We start from the raw sequence: 21,630 nt of genomic DNA on the forward strand, positions 1-21,630 counted from the left end.
AAATGGTCAAACCAGCAACCTCTGACTCTAGCCTCTATACGTGGGACGCTTAGATCACTAGGCCACCAGCGCCCCACTCACAGGCACTTTTTATAAATTTTCAGCTCCTGTACTTTGCCGTTGAAAGCCCATTTGTGGGCGCTGGTGGCCTAGCTCTCAACTCCCGACATTTCATCTCTCTTCAGCTGTCCTATCATAAAGGCAAACAGCCCAAAAACATAATAAAAAAAAAAAAAGAAGCACATTTGTTTTAGCAGGATTTTGAAACGTGTATGCAGCACATTAATCAACTGTTTGGGGCACATGCAGCTGCAGTCCGGAGTTCCCTGCCTCACTGAATGCTGCGGTTTTACCTACTTTCTTCAATTTTTAGAAGTTAAGGAAAAACAGTACAGGGAAAAAAATTGATTTTGAGGATATAGTCATAAAATTACAAGAATTAAGTCATAATTTTCTGAGAATTAAACCTTAAAAGACTAAGCTTAGAAATTTACAAGAGAAAAGTCCTGAATTTACAAGATCACAGTCATAAATTTACCAGAATTACACTATAATTTCCAAAATTAAAGTTGTGACTTTATGAAACAGAAGTCGTATTTCCAGTCTTTGATTAATCTTTATACAAAAGAAAATACAGGAGGATATCAGGAGAAGCGTGCATAGGCTGCCTATTCGCCTGCACTGCATAAATTCAATGTCTTGCACGGTCGACTCAAAATTTTGGATATGTACAACAAGGTGGGGCTGATATGCTTCTTCTAGACCAAGAGTATGACTTTATTCTGGTAACCTTAAGACTCAATTCTTGTAGGTTTATGACTTCAGTCAAATGCAAAAACTGATTCCAGGTGTAGGTGTCCGTTACTCTGTCCACCATCTTGTTGTCAACATTACTCTGTGGCTTTTGATATCATGTCTGCCATTGTTTTTGCACAATTGGCTGGCCTTGTAAGTGAATGTTACAATCACTCTCAACTTTGGTTACTGTCAAGGCAAAACGAGTTTGTTTCCTTTACCTGACAGACTTCTGACGGATGAAATGAACTAAGAAGAGTGAAAACCAAAGGAAACACATACATCCTGCTCAGACATATACACACAGCATATAGCACATGTAGAAATGTGATCGGTTGTTCAGTTGTTAACTCCTGAGCCGCTCATTGTTCTGATGGTCACCATGGTGTTGTGTCACAAAGAGTCTTTGTTGCTCATCCTTACGTTTCACTGAAATATAATGGCCTTTTAAAAGCAGGGGTGAAGTTTCCCATCATGTCTCTGGTGTAAAATTCTATCTGTATACATCTTGAGGATGAACCTGCAGACTTTGTGACAGTGTGTGTGTGTGTGTGTGTGTGTGTGTGTGTGTGTGTGTGTGTGTGTGTGTGTGTGTGTGTGTGTGTGTGTGTGTGTGTGTGTGTGTGTGTGTGAGTGAGTGAGTGTGTGTGAGGCCAGCTGCTGTCTGAGGCGCCCTTGTCTTAAGTAAATTATGACATGATGTGTTAACAGAGCAAACAAAGGTAAAGAGAAGTTCCCATGGTGTAGGATGCCTGGCCTCGGGGCTGAACACACCACACACTATGTGTTCTCATACCGACACGCCAGAGCTAATTGCAAGTTAGCCACATTAAGATGACATATGAAAGTAGAGGCTGTTTACTCTGGTGCAGTGAAGCAGTTCATCTTATAATTTGATCTCCTAAATACACGTTGTACTTGTTTACTAACGTGACTGAAAGTTGGGATTACAGGAGTTAAAATGAACTTGTTGTGATTTTTACAGGAATAAGAGGGTTAAAGTTTGTGCATTTGTCCTTTGTCTTGGACTTTGGAAGTAGAGCCATTTAATGACAGCAAACACAGTGTGTGAGAATCTGCTTCTTTTTTAATGTCTTGCACTTAAATAGCGGCACCTATGAGAGGAGTCCTAAACTACCAAGTTTATCTTGTTAGTAAGTAGAAGGAAATAAACTCTAAACTTCAGCTGCAAGTAAGTCTTTGGACCTAGGTGAAATGTTGAGCATGCTGAGCTGTCCACTTTAAGGAAGGTGGGCTTGTGGGTAACGTATGCATGCAGTGAACTCAATGGCTGTTTCCGAAACAACCTGCTACATACTACTCATAATGTAGTAGGCAGTAGGTGTTGCCTACCACATACTGTGTTTGAATTTAGTATGTAGTATGGCTGTTCTGTTCGATCTGTGTTGCAGTATGCTGGGTCATACGTCACTGGATTTCCGATTTCAGAAAGCGGAAGTAAACAAGGGCGAAGCCGATAGATAAACTGCTTCTTTAGCATCACTTATGATTTAAAAAGTTAAGAAGTGGTTTATATGTGATTTGATAACTTCCACAGCACCCAAAAACGGATATCCTCCCGTCAAGAAAGAAGGAAAAAGAAAAAGTGGAACGAGCGCTGTGCATTATGGGAAACAGTACGCGAGGCAGACTGGTCTGATGCATACTGTGAAATTTTCCCGAATCAGTAGACATCCGGGGAGTTTTGGCATACTGCAGATTTTGCTCTTGTTCACATACTACTTACTACATACTGAATTCTTGCCAAAACAGTACGTACTGCTAGTATAGTAGGCGGTTTCGTAAACAGCGAATATATCTCTAGAGAAGTGTGTGTGGGTTACACCTGGCCCACACTAGAAGATGTTCAAATCATAATAGATGTTGAAAGTGTGAGAAACTGCAGGCCTGATCTTCTTTCAAGCAGACTGGGGAAAATAAAATCACTCTTAACACACCTTAGACCTCAGGAAAATCTTGCAAGATAATCTTTAGAAGCATCAAGAAATCAGGACTTAGCTGACTTTTGTCAGACGGAGGGACTCGGGCGCAAAGTGGCTCAAATATCTTGAAGTGCGCTCTTCACTGTGCAGAAAAGAGGACCCTGTAGCTGAGACAATGAAGTTAGATAGTATGCAGTCTGAGGAGATCAGAGTTTCAGAGTCAGTCACTAGTTTTATTTCATTATTCAAGACACATTTTACAAAAAAACTTTTATTCTGATATTTTATTTGATTTTGACTTAGATTTTATTGTAATATCATCTGTTTAAACCTAAGTTTGTAAGCTTTTACCATTCATTTTTTATTTGCATTTCTACTTGCTTTTATTGCTCATTGGTAAGCACGTTGTTACCTGTATTGAAAAGTGCTTTATAATTAAATTATTCTTTCTTTCTTTCTTTCGTTTTTTCTTTCTTTCATGCTTTCTTTATTTCTTTATGTATTTATTACACTCATAAGTCCTCATAAAACCCCACTAAAATAATAATTATGATTATTATGTGTGTATTATTATTATTATTATTATTATTATTATTATTATTATTATTATTGTTATAATTATTATTATTATTAAGTCCTCATCCAATCCCACTTTCAAAATAATTTGCACTATTATGTGTTTATGTATTTATTTATTATTGTTATTATTATTATTATTATTATTATTATTATTATTATTATTATTATTATTATTGTTAAGTGCTCATCAAACCTCACTTAAAAATGTATTAATTAATGAATAAAAAAAACAGATAAATAAATAATAAATAAGTTAATAAATAATAAATACAATAAATACATACATAGATAACAAATATTCCTCCCTTTATATTCCCCTGTATGCTACATTTTTCCTGTTGTTAAATGGTGCTTCTTTCAAAGTCAAACTAAAAGTAATCTTGTTTTTTGCTCGTGGAACATCTGGGGAAAAGGTCAGAGCTAATTCCAGTTTGATGGTCTACTGCAGCACAATGAACATCTTTAATGTAATTACCATCATTTTACTGTAGATTTGAAATGTTGCACACATGCAGTACATCTGCAAACAAACCATATCAGGCTGCTGACCTATCAACAGCAGTGCGTTCACATCCAATCTCCTGCATACTTTGAGCTCATCAGAAGAAGAAGATGTTTTCTTTACAGTTTAAACCAGTCGAGCATCAAGCTTTGCACAATTTAAATCACCGTTCTGACTCATTTATTGAATGATTTTAGAGATTCATACCATTCTTCACGAAAGAGAAATCTCTGCTGTGATTTCTGTGATATCAATCTGCAGAGGCTCGCTGACCTTCAGAAAAATATGGTGCAACAGTGAAGCAATGAATGAAGACATGCCACAGAGATAAAGTAGGAGAAAAATGAAACATGCTGTTTCCACATTGTGGAGCCCTTTTCAGGCTTGTTGGGACGTCAGGTGTTCAGGTGCATTGTTTGTTCTGAGCTGCTGACCTTTAGTTAAGTGTGTTTATTAAAAGGGAGTATTACTCTGATGGTAAGATGTACACACATGGTACACCACATTCAATGCATTCATATTGAGCTGTAAACGGGAAAGAGAAGTGGGAGACAGCAAGGTTTTGTTCCCCCCGTCTCCAGACATCATTAAGATAAGTTTCCTTCAGCATTGCAGAAGCTATAAGACATCTACACTCAGCGCTATCTCTGTACTCGTCTGCTTCACAACAAGGAGGAATCCTGCAAAGACCTACACCAAAAAGTGACAAAGACTCTTCCCTCTCATACAAACACAGACTTGTGCTCTGAGATGTGAGTTTGTTATAAGCCTTGACACATCCACTGACAATCAAGTGTAATGTCCAGTGTCCATTATGCATGCAGCAGAGAAGACAGCTGCAGGGTATATCATCAAGGAGCAAAAACAAGTAGATATATATTCACAACCTTCCGTTCTACAATGTTGAGCACACAGAGTGTAATTTAACATCAGGTCAATAATCAAAGAAGTTATGCTGCTGTGCCTCCAGCACAAACGCTCCCAGTGTCTCTCTTAATTTGGAGAAGCACTCTTGGTTTCTGTTTCAATCACTGCAGTGGATTCGACTGTAATCTGTGCTGCACAGTGTTTACAGTGTAGTACAGTGTGTTTGTTTGTGTGTGTGTGTGTGTGTGTGTGTGTGTGTGTGTGTGTGTGTGTGTGTGTGTGTGTGTGTGTGTGTGTGTGTGTGTGTGTATGTGTGTGTGTGTGTGTGGATGGCGCCACTTATCTGCAAAGCGACTGTACATCTCATGACTGAGGCCAGCCGTCACTCACCGCTACAACGCCAGGGGGATGAAAGATGGAGAGACACTGGGAACAAAGTAGCACAAAAGTAGGACAAGTTAACAAAAAACTGAGGAAAAGAGTCTGGAGCTTTCCCCCTCTGCCTGTTGATACTGTGGTAAAAACAGGACAGCCAAATTTCACCGGGTCCATGTCCAGTCCATCTCTGATCCGTCACAGCACCAGATCTGATAGGTTTTCATTCTAGTCAATGTGTTAACTTCCACTGGATCCACTACGTTGTGTTCCGGCAGCATCTCTGATCCAGCAGGTCGGAAGCCCTCCAGATCAGGTACACAAGACTTCTATTTTTGCCGGATGCTGGAGCTCGACGCATCAATCTCAACAAAGCAGATGGAGTGGGACAGGAAGTCAGGCACCAAAACAAAATGAAAACATTCGGGTCATTTTCAGAATAAAACACTCTGTGTTATCACCAGATTGTATTTCACTTAACTACAACAACAACAAACCGTCACGATGAGCGGAGTCAGGCCTGGAGTCAACTGGTCAGAGGTTTTCAGAGGACCAGAAAGACAACATGGATGAGGAGAGGAGGAGGAGAATCCTTGATTCAGTAATTACTGCAGGAAAACCTCGGTCACAGGACTCCAGCTGTCCGACGGTCCGGCTCCGTGCTGGGTTCTGAAAACGCAACCGGTGAGTGTTGACAGACGAGAGAGCACGGAGCCGGACCGCAGCAAATCGGAGACAGACCGGACATGGATCTGGTGATAGTCCCGGGTAAGCTGCTGATCTCTACAAAGTCACTGAATCAAGAAGAGGTAGAGATAACAGCAGCAATGTTCAAGGCTGAGACATTTGACTCATTTATTTTTAAAGGTGTTTCATCTTTAAATCAATATTTTGTGTCGTCTGTTTTATGCCTGTGGTTGGTGGGAGGGTAACAAGCAGGCCGGCATGCACATCAGATCTCCTTGTTAGGATTCTAATTTGCATTTCCATACTATACATAGTCCCTTACTCATTCTTTTTCTTTTTAAATTAACTTAATTACTCTTTCTGCAGATTGTTTGATGAATGCAGAATCTCTGTCTGGCTGTAGATAAACCACAGAGAGGGACAGAAAATGTATGCATGTGCATCCACATTTCACTCCGTCACACAAAGGCTGTTTCCACACAGAGAGCGGAGAATGTGGCGGTTTGGGGGGGTGCTGCTCTGATATCTGGCTCATTTGAAGTGTTGATAGGCGAGCAGCCACAAAAAGCCGAGTTAATAAGCAATTTAGAGCTTTAAACCCGGTCGGTGATGAAAGTTTAATGATATCAACACAAATTTGCTGTCACATAATCTCCCCTTTTAATCATTTCCCACTGTCAGCACAGGGCTAACAGAAAAACAGGCCTAATCCACCTGATTGACACCAACCACTAAATACGCCGGGAGAGGGACCGAGAATATGTCAGGCAATTAATTAAGAGCTTTTTTCTTCTTTTCAAGTTTTTGTCTGGAATGCAGATTGGCCCAGCCCGAGTCAGAACACATGGAGGCAGTGTTGGTGTATTACCGAGGTCAGTCAATGGTCACTTGTGTAATCGGATAATATGTGGCTGCAAACTGGAGCCGCACATGATCAGAATTCACATGAACCCGGTGAGATGTGAAACCACAGAGCGGGGAGGAATGTTCATGTTTCTGAAAGAATCTGCTGAAAGGATCATCGCTTTTATTTCTGGGGGTTTTATGCAGCTCTCAAATATATGTTTGTTAACATTTATTAGAGTTTGTGTTGAAGGGTTTTGTTGTGTGAGCATTACGAGGTACGTTACACGGTGACGGCTGGACCAGACTATAAAGGCTTTCCTTGTTCTTCTGACCTGAATGGATTCAAGCGTGCAAAGTCACCAAAGTCTGCAGACCATAGATGTCACCAAAGTCTGCAGGACTTTTAAAGGTATTTCAAGGTTTATTGCTGAATGTTGGTTTCTTACATCCGCATCACACAGACTGTTATGGATGATCTATCTCTCTCTCTCTCTCTGCACCAATGAAGTCCGTCGTCTCTGGCTGCACATCGAGCGGTGAATACTGACAGCTTGTCAGTCTACTATTATGTGATATTGTGTTGGATGTGTTGGATTTGGAGAAACAGCAGGCCTCCTTTTTTCATGAGTTGTGTCGAAGTCAGACTTAAGCATGCATATGCTCCTCTCATGTCCCCCAGGACCGGTTCACCAACTTTAGGGCTTAGCCAAACAGCTTCGCCTGGCACCCGGAGCTGGTCCCCATTACCACCCTACCCCTGCCTGTAACAAATAGTGCATCAATATTATTAAATTAACAGAAAGCCACGATTTTTTCCATGACCTGCTGCATGAGCAGTGTTTGTGCATCGTTATTCTTCATTAAAACAGGAACAGTTTAACAGATTTCAGTGTTCGGTTAAAGCTCCTCTAAGGAACTTGTGGTATGTGTTTGGCACCCCCTGTGAACAAAGTGGTCTTTGCAGGTTTGATTAGTATGTGTGAACAAAATTCCTCCTGCTCTCTTTTGGAAGCAAAATGAATCACTCAGCGTGAATCCTTTTCATGAAATACGGTGGAAAAAAAGCCAGTGTGCAGCTAATCACTTGGTCTGACACCTACCCCCAGAAACTGATGTCAGATCTTGAAAGATGATAACAGATATTAGAGAAAAAATAGAAACAGTCACTCATTTTTATTTATTTAAAGTCAAAAAGAGACTTTTAAATAATATCTGTCTGATTTACAACCAGCTTTAAAAAAAAAACTTGCAAGCTTCTTAATGAAAATGAAAATGAAAGGTATTTAAAGATTTAAAAAAAAATGTTTATATATTATTTATATTTATTATTTTCACAGATTTCTCTCTCCAAATAATTGTCAATTTAGGCATCAGGCATTTATGGTCTCATTACATTTTTTTTATTTTTTTTTATTATTTGTTAATTTTTTTAATCAAGTATTAAATATCAGCATGTTTATTCATTTTACAAAGAAAATATTTTGAATATTTGTGTGTTGTTGAACAATGATTCACACACTGCTGAGGGAGTTTAAACACTGTGTGTGTTTTTGGTTTGGTGCAGGACTCAGACTCTTAAATTCATGTCAGTTTGAAGACTAATGTTATCTCTAGACTGACCCCTCAATAAACACACTGAATCAGTGTTTATGCTTGAGTATGGAGAGGAGCTGATAGTTGTGTCTCTTTAGGTGTGCGTAAACCCAATCTCACTCTCATGAAGAGTTATTAAAGACTCTAAATGTTAGTTACCAGGTGTTAAAGGTCTTTCTTTCCTCTCTGTGTCTGTTACAAACTTATTCACACATCTCCTCATGTTGGGTATTGTTGACAGAAACGCTCTCCTGTCTTTTAGGGTCTGATTTTAATAAACCAATACTGCCACCCAGTGGTTTAAAGGAGTAAAACATGTCCTCTCTAAAGGCTCATCAGATTCTTTGAGTCCACGCAGCCTAAAGGAAATATCTGCACAGTGACTTTAAGAAGCACTGATGGGTTTCGTTTGTGTGTTTTCTGCTCTCTGTAGGATTGTCTGAGCGGTTATTGACAGCACTGCTTGAAGGATGTTTGCCTCAGCTGTTTTGTCTGTCTGAAACTTCAGCCTCAGGCTGGATGAGGAGACAGCTGGCTGGAGACAAGAGGAGCAAAGTGATCAAATGAGAGAGAAAGAGATGTTCAGACCTCTGAGTATAACATGAAGTTAACTCTGCTCAGTCACAACTCTCAGGTCACTTTGTAAGTCAGAGTCTTAAACTCAAACTTTAACATTCTTCCCAGGAGAAATGATGTGAAGTGAAGAGACAGAATGCAGAATGACCATGTTGAATGTCTTCAGGACAATTAAACTTAATAATAATAATAATAATAATAATAATAATAATAATAATAATAATAATAATAATAATAATAATAATATCTTTATTTATACGCCACCTTTGAAAACTAATGTTTACAAAGTGCTCTAAAGGACAAATCAAGGCATGAACTCAGGAGGGTTACAGCATACACATTTAACCGTCAGGACAGACAGAGAGAGGTCGAGGAAGTTCAAACCATGCAAGAACAAAATGCAGCACATAAGATCAACAAGAATAAAATCAAATAACTGTATACAAGTGATGAAACAGATGCATTGCTAAATCATAAATCATATCAAATAAAGGGGTAAACAAGAAAAAAAGCATCAGAGGAGAAAAAAGGTTACGAAGAAAAAGACATAGATGACATCCTAAAAGATGATCAAGACAAAATAATTCTTCCCAGGATAAACCCTAAATTTCAGACATCTTAAATCCTGTTGCTGTTTCTCCAACTTATATTTTTAAGAGTGACAATGTTATAACAGATATCCACATTTAGGTTTATGTCCACTAAAAAGATATTTCAGATATTCACAGATGGAGCTGTGATTAGAAACTATTAAACTGCAGATGATGATTTTTTTAGTTTGTTTACTAAAATCTAAATTAAGACTCCTAAGAACTCCATTATGAATATTCCAATTTAACAAGAGCTTTTACAACATGTGCTCTGAAAAATAAATATTTATGATGGGTAATATATAATGAGAGAGAGAGAGAGAGAGAGAGAGAGAGAGAGAGAGAGAGAGAGAGATCTTCACTGACCCCCGCAGCCTCTGCAGTAGACAAGAGAGAGACAAAGGCTGAATATACCTTTATAAATACTTGTCTTTAGTTTTTTGTTCATGTTTTGTTCATGCAAATGATTTATTAAAGCCTGACAAAGAAAAATATTATTATATAGGAGTAGTATTATACCTTATTGCAATGCTAACATGTCATCCCTGTTCAACAAGCTGTTTACATTTTACATTTTTCAGCAGAACCTTAAAGGGTCTAATTCTAACCTTCATTAATATATATATATATATATATATATATATATATATATATATACTTTTAGGTTTGTAAAGTTTTTGATATGTTTTAATCCTTTAAGAGTCCTTGTTTGTCTCCGATGCAGCTTTCTTCTTAATTTTTATCTTGAGCTGTAGTTCCTTCTGTTGGCCAGAAGGGGGAAGCAGCGCTCTGCTTGTACCTTGATAAATTCCATGAGATACTCTTTCTCCTCTAAAAGGAAATCCCTCTCTCATTTTCTTCATTACAGGTTGTTATTGTTTAGGGGGGACAATTAAAGGGGTAAATATTTCATTTAAAGTTAAAACATCTGAAAGTTTGATCTTTTGAAGTTGAACAGGTCCATGTCTTAAGTCTGAATGATGTAACGTTGGGCTGTGACTCAGGCTGAGCAGACCGTCCATGATGTAACCTGAAGTGAAGCTGTGATCAATGGCTGATGAGGTGGTGTGTGCGTGGATTTATGGACTTCACCTTGAAGTATTATAGCTCAGTGTGGTCAAAGAGAGGATGGGATCAATGTAAGAATCAGGATTCAAAAAGACTTGACTCCACATCCTTCCACATGATGAAATGTTAGTTTGTTTACGCTCTGCCTCACACCTACTTTGAACCTACTTTCCTGAGTTCTATCTTTCTACTCTGAGGAGTAACAACAGCTGACAAAGAGACACACTGTGAGTGAATTTGAGGCAGATATGTGCAAAATCAATTGATCAATCTTTAATTATAAAGCACTAAATCACAACAAATGTTATCCTCAGACCCTTTCCAAACAGAGCAGGTCTAGACTGTACTCTGTTCTATTATTAACAAAGACCGAGCAACAAGACAGGATAAGATCCAGTCTTACAGACAGGACTCAATCTGATCTTATCTTAATCCATCATGAGCAGAGCACTTTGCAGCTTTTAGCAAGTTACAGTGGCAAGGACAGACTTCCTTTAACAGGCAGAAACCTCCAGCAGGACCAGACTGATGTTAGACACACATCTGCTGAGACCGTGTTGGAGAGAGGGATAGAGGGAGAAGAAGAGAGAGAGATGATAGTGGAGAGACGGATAGTAGTACTTGTAACAGCTGGAGTCTGGCACGTCCACAGCAGCAGGCCATCTACGGCAGAGATCCAGAGGAACCTACGAGAGACAAGGGAGCTCAGGGACTCCAGAAAGGTCTATGGTTAGTAACTTTAACGGGACAGCAAGAGTTAAAGTAAGAGACAGGCAGAGAGAGGAGACAGAGGAAAGACGGGATCCCAGTGGGTCAGTCTAAGCCTATAGCAGCATAACTAAGAGCTGGTCCGAGCCTGAGCCATCTCTAACTATAAGCTTTATCAAAAAGGAAAGTTTGAAGCCTACTCTTAAAAGTAGAGAGGGTGCCTGCCTCCCGGACCCTGACTGGTAGATGATTCCAAAGGAGAGGGGCCTGATTACTGAAGGCTCGACCTCCCTACTACTACTTTTAGAGACCCTAAAATGAAACTGCAACTCACTGAGCCAAGCCTGATCCAGCTAAAAGGTTCCCAGGTTGGGGAACGTTTAACCTCCTGCAGCTGTAAAGTTGATCCAGACACAGAAAAGGCCTCAGAGTGATGTTATGAGCTTAGATTATTACATATTCAACTGTTGCAAGTGATTGTAATAAAATGAAAATGATGTTCTGTTAGATCTGATAGTTTATAATACAGAACAAATATACATGCTGAGTATAAGATGTTGTTTAGGTGGAGAGTTAAAGTTTGTTTGGTCTAAATGTTGATCCAGAAACTCCTTAGCTCTAAAGGATTCCTGCCCTCCGACATGTAAATAATGCTCCCACACTGACAGCTCGCTCAAACAAAGCCATTACAGCTAATGTAATAGTGGTTCTGTGGTGAGGCCGTGTGTCTTCCCCTTCATTACGTAGACAGTGATGGATGCTGTGGCCATCGATCGACAGATAACCCAAGCTATTTCCAGACAGAGGAGATTAGAGGGATTACCACAGTCCAGGGTGAGAAAACCATTCACCTTCCACAGCGGCTCTGTGAGCTCTGCTGTCTGCACAATGAGCCGCCGCTGACAGGAAGTCATTCAGCGTTTAAAGGCAGACTCACACGTTAAAAGAGAGGTGAGCTGTTTGTCTCTGGAAGTGTCTCCGTGTATCTCAGTGGGAGTGAACAGCTCTGTCTAACCGGGGACTGTCTGTCCTGTTGTGTTTCCTGTAAACACAACCTGCCTCTATCTGAATCCTGTCAGTATTTACTGGATAGTGAAAAGATCATCACAAGATGCCATCCTGTGCTGCTGGCATCTGGGAACTATTTTCAGTCTTATATGTCTGGGTGTTGTGCCAGAATCTGCCTCCCAGTCAGACTTTGGCTTTGCTTTTGTATTCATGTGCAAGAATTAGAAATGTCTCTTTGACAGCTTTAGCAGGAGTGTCTCCAAAATATAGAAAATGTATGCAATCTTAGTAGTCAGGGAGAGGATTCTGGAAGCAAGGAAAGGCTGTTAGGGACATCCCAGTACAAATCTACGATAGCTTCATAGTTGAGTACAAACAGCAGCAGCTTATCTGAAGTTTAAAACAGTTTATGGAACGGTGCAGTTTGCCTAAATAGCAGCTAACTTTTCCAACAATCAGCTCTTCACGCTGCTTCAGTCCAACTCTCCCCTCCACACCGTTGATTGAAACTGACATGTTTGTATTTAATTCATGGAGTAACTTACCCCCCCCCCCCCCCCCCCCACTCTGCAGACTTCCCTCAGTTCTTCAGCAGCTGCAAAGCTTCACTGTGTGGTTCCTCTTCCATAGTTAAGCTACAGGTGTCTCTTTGTTTCCATTCCTTGCAGGTTGCACCAAACACAACATACCTGTATCTCTTTGACAGTGACATCCCACACCAAGTACAGTTACTAAACCGGTCCATCTCAGCATCCATAGTTATGAGTAGGCACATTTTTAAACAGTTCATAACTTTGTTGTGAAAATGAACACCACCCCATAGACTGTATAAATAATGGACGTAGTATCCGTGACGTCACCCATCTGTTCCTGAAGCGCTGTTTTGAGGCCAATCGTCGGTGGGAGCCATATTGTTTCTGTCGAGCGATTGTGACATAAAGAGACGGGCTTTGAGCCTCCTAGCCAACAGCTACAGTGTTCCCGCCTGCCAATCAAGTCAGCTGTGCCTCTCATTGGAAGACTCATAATCCAAATAACTTTGAAATTGCCGCGTTAGAAAAAAATTCACCCCCTTATAGGTTGTGCCGATCAAGAAATCAGCTATCCAGACTACACTCGTCTTCTGTACCAGGCTGTAAACATGTTTATTTCTGCTGTAAAGATCGTCTTTTTTTAATTGGTGTGTATGTGGTTTGTGGGACTTCCGGAGCCAGCCTCAAGCGGATCCTTGATGAACTGCAGTTTTTAGCATTTCCACATTGGACTCAAAAATTATTAGAGGTGTCTGGATTTCAGAGGAAAATCTAAATCTGCTCCTATAATAATAATTAAGAATATCAAATAATATTAATAGAAGAAGTAATTGATAAGATATAAATACAAATACAATGAAAATAATGATAATAAAAGTATGTACAGACAAAGACAAAGGAAGACAAAAAAGCTATGTAGAAAATAAATGGTTGAAGTCCCCGGAGATCAGGAAGAGGGCACTCTGGTGGTCTGTCTGGAGTCTGGCTATGCAGCGTTGAGAACGTGGGACGCCGTTGTCGGGTTGGCAATCCATATAAGGTGTAACAACATCACTGGTTTGTAAATATTTGTAAATTTACTTATTTAGTTGTGTGTATACATTCCTAAGATATGCTTATTTTACTTCTTCAATTTTAATTGTTAATTACTTTTTAATAATTACTATTTTATAGGCTCTTGTTTACTTTATAATGTTTTGCACTATCTACTTTGCTGCTGTAACACTGTAAATTTCCCCGTTGTGGGACGAATAAAGTAATATCTTAACATAACAGATATTACAACTGTGAACGACATTGATACCTGTCACAACCTACGCTTGGGATGATCCTGATGGTTGAAGAAAAAGGCAGGGGAAGCAACATTAGCATCACTACCCTTTGATTCAATTTTTGGCATTGTAACGTTATGTTGCAAGTAATGTTTTTTAAATTAAAATAATTTAATTCTATGAATATTGTTAATAAATATCTATAAGTGAAAGTATTTTATGATTATGTTTTCAGCTACTAAAAAATAAATCTTTGTTATTTTTTGCTTTATGACGCTGAATCTGTTCATCTAATCTTCATCAAACATCTGCATCCCCCATGATAATTCAATATAAAAACATAAATATATAAATGATCATGTGTCATTCAAAGAGTTAAAGTTCAGCGTGTTGTTAAATACAATGTAAAGTTGTGGAGGAAGAGCAGGAGGGATGAAGCGTGAGACTCTTCAGTTGTTGACGTTCCTGCGCTGCTGCTGACGTCACGCGACATGGATCCCAAAGCTCATCAAGTTTCCATAAATAAATCCCACTGCCCTTCAAAATAAGAGCTCCACTTCCGTTCCGCGTTTAAGTAGCCTATATCAAGCCTGCAATGTAAATACTACATTTTACTACAGATTTTTTTATATTCCACTATGTCTTCCAGCCTTAATTAACTAGACAAAGCTTCTATTTTATTCCAAAACAATAAGATATATATTATTTTGATTTATTTTATTTTTGCTACAGTAAGTGTCTTCGATAGCAGCTGTTGTTGACATTTATCAGGTTAGGAAAACTTGGCTCCTTCAGTATGAGATATCCAGACATACAGCGGGGAAAATAAGTATTAGATACACCGCAGATTTAGCAAGTTTTCCCACTTACAAAGAATGGAGAGGTCTGTAATATTTATCGTATGTACACTTCAACTGTGAGAGAAAGAAAATCCAGTCAATCACATGATATGATTTTTAAATAATTAGTTTGCATTTTAATGCATGAAATAAGTATTTGATCACCTACCAACCAGCAAGAATTCTGGCTCTCACAGACCTGTTAGTTTGTCTTTAAGAAGCCCTTCTATTCTGCCCTCAATACCTGTATTAATTGTACCTGTCCCCAGAGCTGAACCCAATTGAACATCTTTGGAGGGAGCTGAAACTCTGTGTTGCCCAGTGAAAGCCCCCAAAAAAGATCTGGAGAGGATCTGTATGGAGGAATGGGCCAAAATTCCTGCTGCAGTGTGTGCAAACCTGGTGAAGAACTACAGGAAACGTCTGACCTCCGTAATTGTAAAAAAAAAAAAAAAAAAGGTTTCTGTACCAAAGAGTTCTATTTTTCTATGGTATCAAATACTTATTTCATGCAATAAAATACAAATTAATTATTTAAAAATCGTACAATGTGATTTTCTGGATTTTCTTTTGAGATTCTGTCTCTCAGTTGAAGTACAATAAAAATCACAGACCTTTCCATCCCTTGTAAGTGGGACAACTTGCTAAATCTGCGGTGTGTCTAATACTTATTTTCCCCACTGTAGCAGCAGATTTTGCTTGACTTGCGATTAAAAATGTTCATCCATTCATTTTAATTTCTTGGTGCTACTTGAGGTTCCTGTTGTGTGTGTCTGTTGTCGTTACCATAGTCATTTAAAAAAAAAAAAAAGATGGGACTTTCTGATGTAGGCTGCAATTTTATGCCGTCACAATATAAAGTAATAAAAGTCAAACAAATACATTGCATAGGGATTAAAGATCACAGCTAAATTAGCTTGTACCTTTAGGTCTGAGAAAGTAAACAACAAGATTTAATTAAGGTTGTTTACAAACTGCTACTGTAACATTATATCTGACAAACAGGAGGCCTGGATTTGTGCAAATTTAAACAAAAGACCTCATAGACACCAGTATGTCAGCTTCTGGTTTGTCAAATGAACTGAAAAGAGAAACCACAGGTCAAACTTTAAAATGAAATCCATTGTGTGATTCAACAAGTAAAGTCTCTGCTGTCGTCCAGCCAACATTTGTGGTTACATGAACAGCAACAGAAGAAGGTGGAATAACGTCTCTTTTGCGTATTTCACGCAGCTGTTCTGATTAAATCTGTAAGTGCATGCATGTAAACACCAGACCGGAATAAATCATGACACGTGATTTCAATTGATATTAAGAAATATTATCCATGTAAACGCGTCTGGTGTTACAGGACTCTCTAAGTGAAGAGAAAATGCCAACAGAGAAGATACAGGTAAGAGGACTTTGAACAGGTGCAGCTATTTTCTGAATCTGTTAAGAATGTCATCAGAAAATCTCTTTTGTTTAGACTTTATCATGAATGAAAATGTTAAGTTTAATGCGATTTATGACAGAAAAGCAGACTTACTTTCAAGGGGATGTAAGTTTAATATTAATTCAACCTGCCAGAAGGCTGATAAGAGCACGATTGCAATCGAAGCACCTTCAGTCATTAAATTTGAGGGATATTTTCTATTTAATCAGCATAAATAAATAATTTTAAAATAAATAAAATAATCTTTGAATCTGCATTTTGTACTATGTGTTAAGTCATTTCTATCTGTAGTTGGTAGCCGGGTAATAAAGAGGATATTGTCTATTGCAGTGTTTTTCAAAGTGGGAGCCGCCAGGGAGACTAGGGGCTCAGAAAATTGGAGGGAAGGGAAAGAAATAGAATCTTTTTTTTTTTTTTTTTTTTTTTTTTTTATAACACGTTTGTTAATAATTTCCTATGCTCAACAAATGTAATAATTATAGAAAATGAATAAAAGTAAGAAAAGACATTCTAAAAGTTGATGTTTCTTTACATAATTTGAAGCATTGTCTGTCGGTTTGCAAAGGGGGTACCCGGCCAGAGGCTAATGCTGTTTGGGGGGCCTTGGCATGGTAAAGTTTGGGAACCCCTTGGCTTTTGTACAGGGTGTGACAAAACCCCGACTAGAAGCACCGCAGCAGCTTTTGTTTTGAAAAGTCAAACCGGAAGCGCTGCTCAGTGTATCCAGCTTGTTGGCTAGTCTGTGCAGTCTCCTTGCTGCCGCTGATTAAACGGTTTTGTGCAGAGCTTTCTCCTCCATCACTTCCTTCTATTGAGCAATGTGTTATCAGGCAGGGAGGTGTGAGGAGCCGGGCTCTTCACCCCTTCACGCCGCTCAGGAGCCATGGCGGAGCGGACACTGAGAGGAACCAGAGACCAGAGGACTGCACAGCGACCCAGACGAGGACGGTACCTGCAGCTCGAGCTCAACTCTTACTGACGGATTACCATGTTGACGGCTTCTAAAGTTTCACACACATCTCCAGTTGTTGTCACGGATGTTTAACTTTTCATTAAGTGAGTGTGTGGTGGTGTCGGGGGGAGAGCACTGACGCAGACTTAGTTTTCTTTGCTCCGTCCTGTGGAGCGTCAGCCTCAGGCGTAAATCTGGCGCACTGTCCCGCAGCGGCTCACAGAGCGCCTCTTTAATATTGAAAGCCGAGTCAGTGGAGGTGAACATGGGGGCAAAGCAGAGCAGCCCGACTGCTAACCCAGCTGCTAACGGACGCACCAGAGCCTACTCCGGCTCGGACCTGCCCTCCAGCACGGCCAGCAGCAACGGCAGTAACGTGAGCAGGACTACCGCGGGGGGTGTGAGGTACCATGCGTACGGTGCGTCCGGAGCCTCCGGAGCCAGCACCAGCCAGCACCTCGGTGCCAGAGCCAGGTCTGTGGGGGGCTCCGGAGGCTCCGGGACCAGACCTCAATCCGGAATCAACATTCCGAACAGCAGTGGAGCCTACAGCTCCCCGGAGTCCGGCGGCAGCAGCCCGGAGGAGGCGGCGGACAGGGAGCGGTCCGGCGGAGGGCACGAAGGTCCCCGGCTGATGATCGGATCCTTACCAGCACACCTCTCGCCTCATCTGTTCGGAGGTAAAAGCAGGGGCGGGTACAGACGGGCTGACAGGGGTGGCTCAACAGTGGCACCCACTCATGCAGGGTTGGCATGAAGTATGTGTGCACACATGAACATCATCAATTTAACATTTATGTGTCCACTTATGATACCTAGGCACTGACATTATAGTATGTCATATTTTATGTGTTTTTACCTTGAATTGCTAAAATTAGTAACACCATCACTAACGCCAGGTGTTTTTTTTACCAGATATAATATACCCAATAAAAAGTACCTGTCATCAATATATATATGACAATACATGACAAAAAAAAAGAAAAAAATGTATCATGGGTGGACCCTATAAAAAAATTTAATTAAATTAAAATGACTGAAAATTTGGAATTCAGCACCATACATTTCTAAAACGAAAAATGTTGAAACTGGAAACTTGGTGTTCCTCCATTCCTGGGACATTTGAGACTTCCCTGGTGAAGGCACAGTCTCCTTGACACTCAAACAGCTGCAGGAGAGAGAAACAGGAAAGGGTGAAAATCACCCAAACACGTGCCTGTAGAAAAAAGCAGGTTTTGGAGTAGGGAAACACCCACTCCTTCAAAGACATCAGAGACGATGCTGAAGCTACCACGACACTCAGACAAACGCAACATAATGAAAATCATGTAATGTGTTTGCTCCCGGCGATAGTGTTCTAGGGTTAACGAGTTATGCAACAGAGGGAAGGTGTTTATCGATTGTCGGTTGTTGCACTAGTATAATAATATGCTCTTAAATCTTGTTTCTAAATCAAACATTTGCATAAATCACACTTTTGTCGTCAAATAATACCAGTGCAGCCGATCTCCTGCAGCCGTCACGGTCTGCTACATGTGCTACAGACGGTGCTGAGAGGGTTTCTAAACTTTGGAGTCAAAGTGCATCCACCTGAAGCAGTATGTTAATAATGCACCACTCCTAAGTCACGCACAGCACTGATTTCTGCACCTTAAATCATAATGATACCATCCAGAAAACATTATTGATACTTGTGATATGTGCATATTCACACTGAGGTTTAATTAGCGGACCAGCAGTGACTGAAGCAGGGTGGTGTTGATGTGACTTCCGCAGACTCTGCAGCCGGTAAGTGATTGGCTCCTGCTGCTTTTAATAACACTCATGTGTGAGGATGATGACTCACATGTGTGAGTTGGACCAAGCAGCGTTAAGATAAACAGTGTGAGGCTGCCCATGCACGTCTCCTTGTTCATTTCATTGATTAACTCTGACTGCAGTCACTCGTCTGATCACTGAGCGTTCACTTCATTCAGATTGATCGATGGCTCGATAATCAGCCGCTCTGATGCCATTACGAACTCTACAGCAGCATCCGCAGGTCAGACGCAGCTCTCCTGGATCTCATGCTGAGGTTATCCAATTAGAAGGCCGGGCTGTTTTTAGGTGTCTCATCGTCTCTGGACTTTGTTGTGGTTGCTCTCGCTCCTGTCCAGTTTTCCATCCAGCTTCTTTGTTGAGCTGAACAAATGGTGGGAAGCTTGTCTGCAGAGAGGGAAGACAAAAAGCTCTCTGAGTTTTTAGAGAGCATGTGAGGAAGACAATAGGATGGTTAGAGATGGATTTGTGTGGCCTGGAGAGTGGCTGAGAGCAGGTGGCTGCAGCGGGAGGAGTGACAGAAAGCAGCAGAGTGTTTGGACGGTTTCCAGAAAAACAAAGAATAAAGAAGAAGTTGTGTTTACGTCTATCAGAGCATAAGTGGGTGACATTTTAGTTTTGCTATCTTCAGTTTCTGATTCCTGATTGGATGAGAGTTTGCACCTTTGCACACATCCTCTTTCAAGTGTCTCTCTAAACCCAATATTTACTGAAGGTAGCTGATGACTTCAGAAAGGGTTCCAGGAACTTCCTCTGTAAGATACCTGTGTGCAAAGAAAACACTCACCAGTAGGGGTGACCACAAATAGTCGAATATTCGACGATTCGTTCTAACGAGCCTTAGTTGACTGCCAATTTCATAGTCGAATATTTGCATATGAAACGTGGATCATTCCATTCAAACCATGGGGGTGCTCAATGTCAAATTTTACACTATTTTCCTGTTTCCCGTAAAAAATAGTGTCTCATTTCCTATTTTGATATAAATATAAACTTATTTAATGTAATTCTGAGAACAGCTCTTGAAGCGTTAAATCTCCTTAAAGTGGTAATTAAATCTCCCCTGGTAATTAAAGGTGGACCATTTAGCGGGAGCTGTGAAGCAGACGTACCTCAGCTGGTCTTTAAATCTTTCTATGTTCATAGCAGCTCAAAATGTCAGGAAATAAAACTTCAGTTGATCCTAAAACTAGTGATGAAGATGAGGAGCAGCTTCATGAAGAGGGCTGTGAGATTAAGGATTACTGGACCACACAAAAACTGTACGGGGCCAAACGAACGAGCAGGAATACCCAAAGCTGCGCAAAGCCTCAAAAACAATCCACAGCATCCCATCCACCTCCACGCCATCAGAGAGGATATTCCCAAAGACAGGATTTACAGTCAACAAAGCAAGGAGCGCACTTCTGCCCGTACACACGATGGTTTTCCTCTTGTACAATTTGAAAAGACTCAACCGGACAAAGACGCGATGAAAGACTGTTTTAAAAGGTCCTGTTAAGAGATTTAAAAACCCTTTAGCTGGTTCAGGTTTGATTTTAAACATTATACAAATGTTTAGCCTTAAGTTGGACAAACTACTCTCCGCAGTGCTGCTCTCCGCTGTGCGAACACTGTTTAAACATCTCCTGATTCTTTATTCTATGCTGGCGCGTTGTTCGATGTTTAACGGATGGCGGCCTTATTTGAGTTTTCTCTCCTTCACCTCGTTGTTTTTGCAATATAGATTTAAAAAATCTAAGTTTTATACTTATAATATTCTGTTGTTCCTTTTACTTTAAGCTGCAAGTCTCTTAATTGTAAAGGGTTATGCGTAATATTGTCATGCGGTCACCATCATGCAGACTTTGGGTCAATAAGGAAAAACAACAAACATTCGACTATTAGTCGACTATGGGCAAAATCCGATGGATCGGATTCGACTAAGAAAATCCTTAGTCGGGCTAACCCCTACTCACCAGTATATCTGCAGACGTCAGTATCGGTGTATCTGCCCTGATGACGGATATCAATCAATGAATCTTTATTTATAAAGCGCCAAATCCCAACAAACGTCATCTTCAGACTCTTTCCAAACAGAGCAGGTCTAGACCGTACTCTATGACCTATTATTAACAAAGACCCAACACCAAGACAGGGTAAGATCCAGTCCCATCTTACAGACAGGACTAAGTCTGATCTCATCTTAATCCACCACGAGCAGAGCACTTTGCAGCATTTAGCAAGTTACAGTGGCAAGGCTAAACTTCCTTTAACAGGCAAAAATCCTCCAGCAGAACCAGACTCATGTTAGAAACACATCTGCTGAGACTGTGTTAGAGAGAGGGATAGAGAGAGAGAGAGAGAGAGAGAGAGAGAGAGAGAGAGAGAGAGAGAGAGAGATGATAGTGGTGAGACGGATAGTAGTAGTTATAGCAGCTGGAGTCTGACACTAACCACTGCATCCTTCCTCAGTGCGAGGAGCAAAATCAAAGGACCGAGAGCTGTAGAGTAACTTTAAAACTTGTTTTTTGCTCTTGACCTTGATATTGACATTCATTTTGAAATTTGCATTTGCATGATTTGCTTTTAGTGAAGCTTTGCCCTTAGTGCGCTGCAGTGCATACACCAGCAGACATGACATATAGGGAGTGATCCTGAGGAAA

At 40.3% G+C, this 21,630-nt stretch overlaps 1 protein-coding gene across 1 annotated transcript in view; it reads left to right on the top strand.

The window, feature by feature from the left end:
- Nucleotides 1–16,937: 16,937 nt before the first annotated feature.
- znrf2b (zinc and ring finger 2b) overlaps nt 16,938–21,630 on the top strand; it is a 39,758-nt gene continuing 35,065 nt past the window's right edge. The window contains exon 1 of the mRNA XM_034696906.1: nt 16,938–17,847. Coding sequence (XP_034552797.1) covers nt 17,433–17,847 — 415 coding nt within the window. The 5' untranslated portion in view covers nt 16,938–17,432. The remainder of the gene's footprint in view (nt 17,848–21,630) is intronic.

Source organism: Notolabrus celidotus, chromosome 12, assembly GCF_009762535.1.
Source record: "Notolabrus celidotus isolate fNotCel1 chromosome 12, fNotCel1.pri, whole genome shotgun sequence".
Classification (NCBI taxonomy): Eukaryota; Metazoa; Chordata; class Actinopteri; order Labriformes; family Labridae; genus Notolabrus; species Notolabrus celidotus.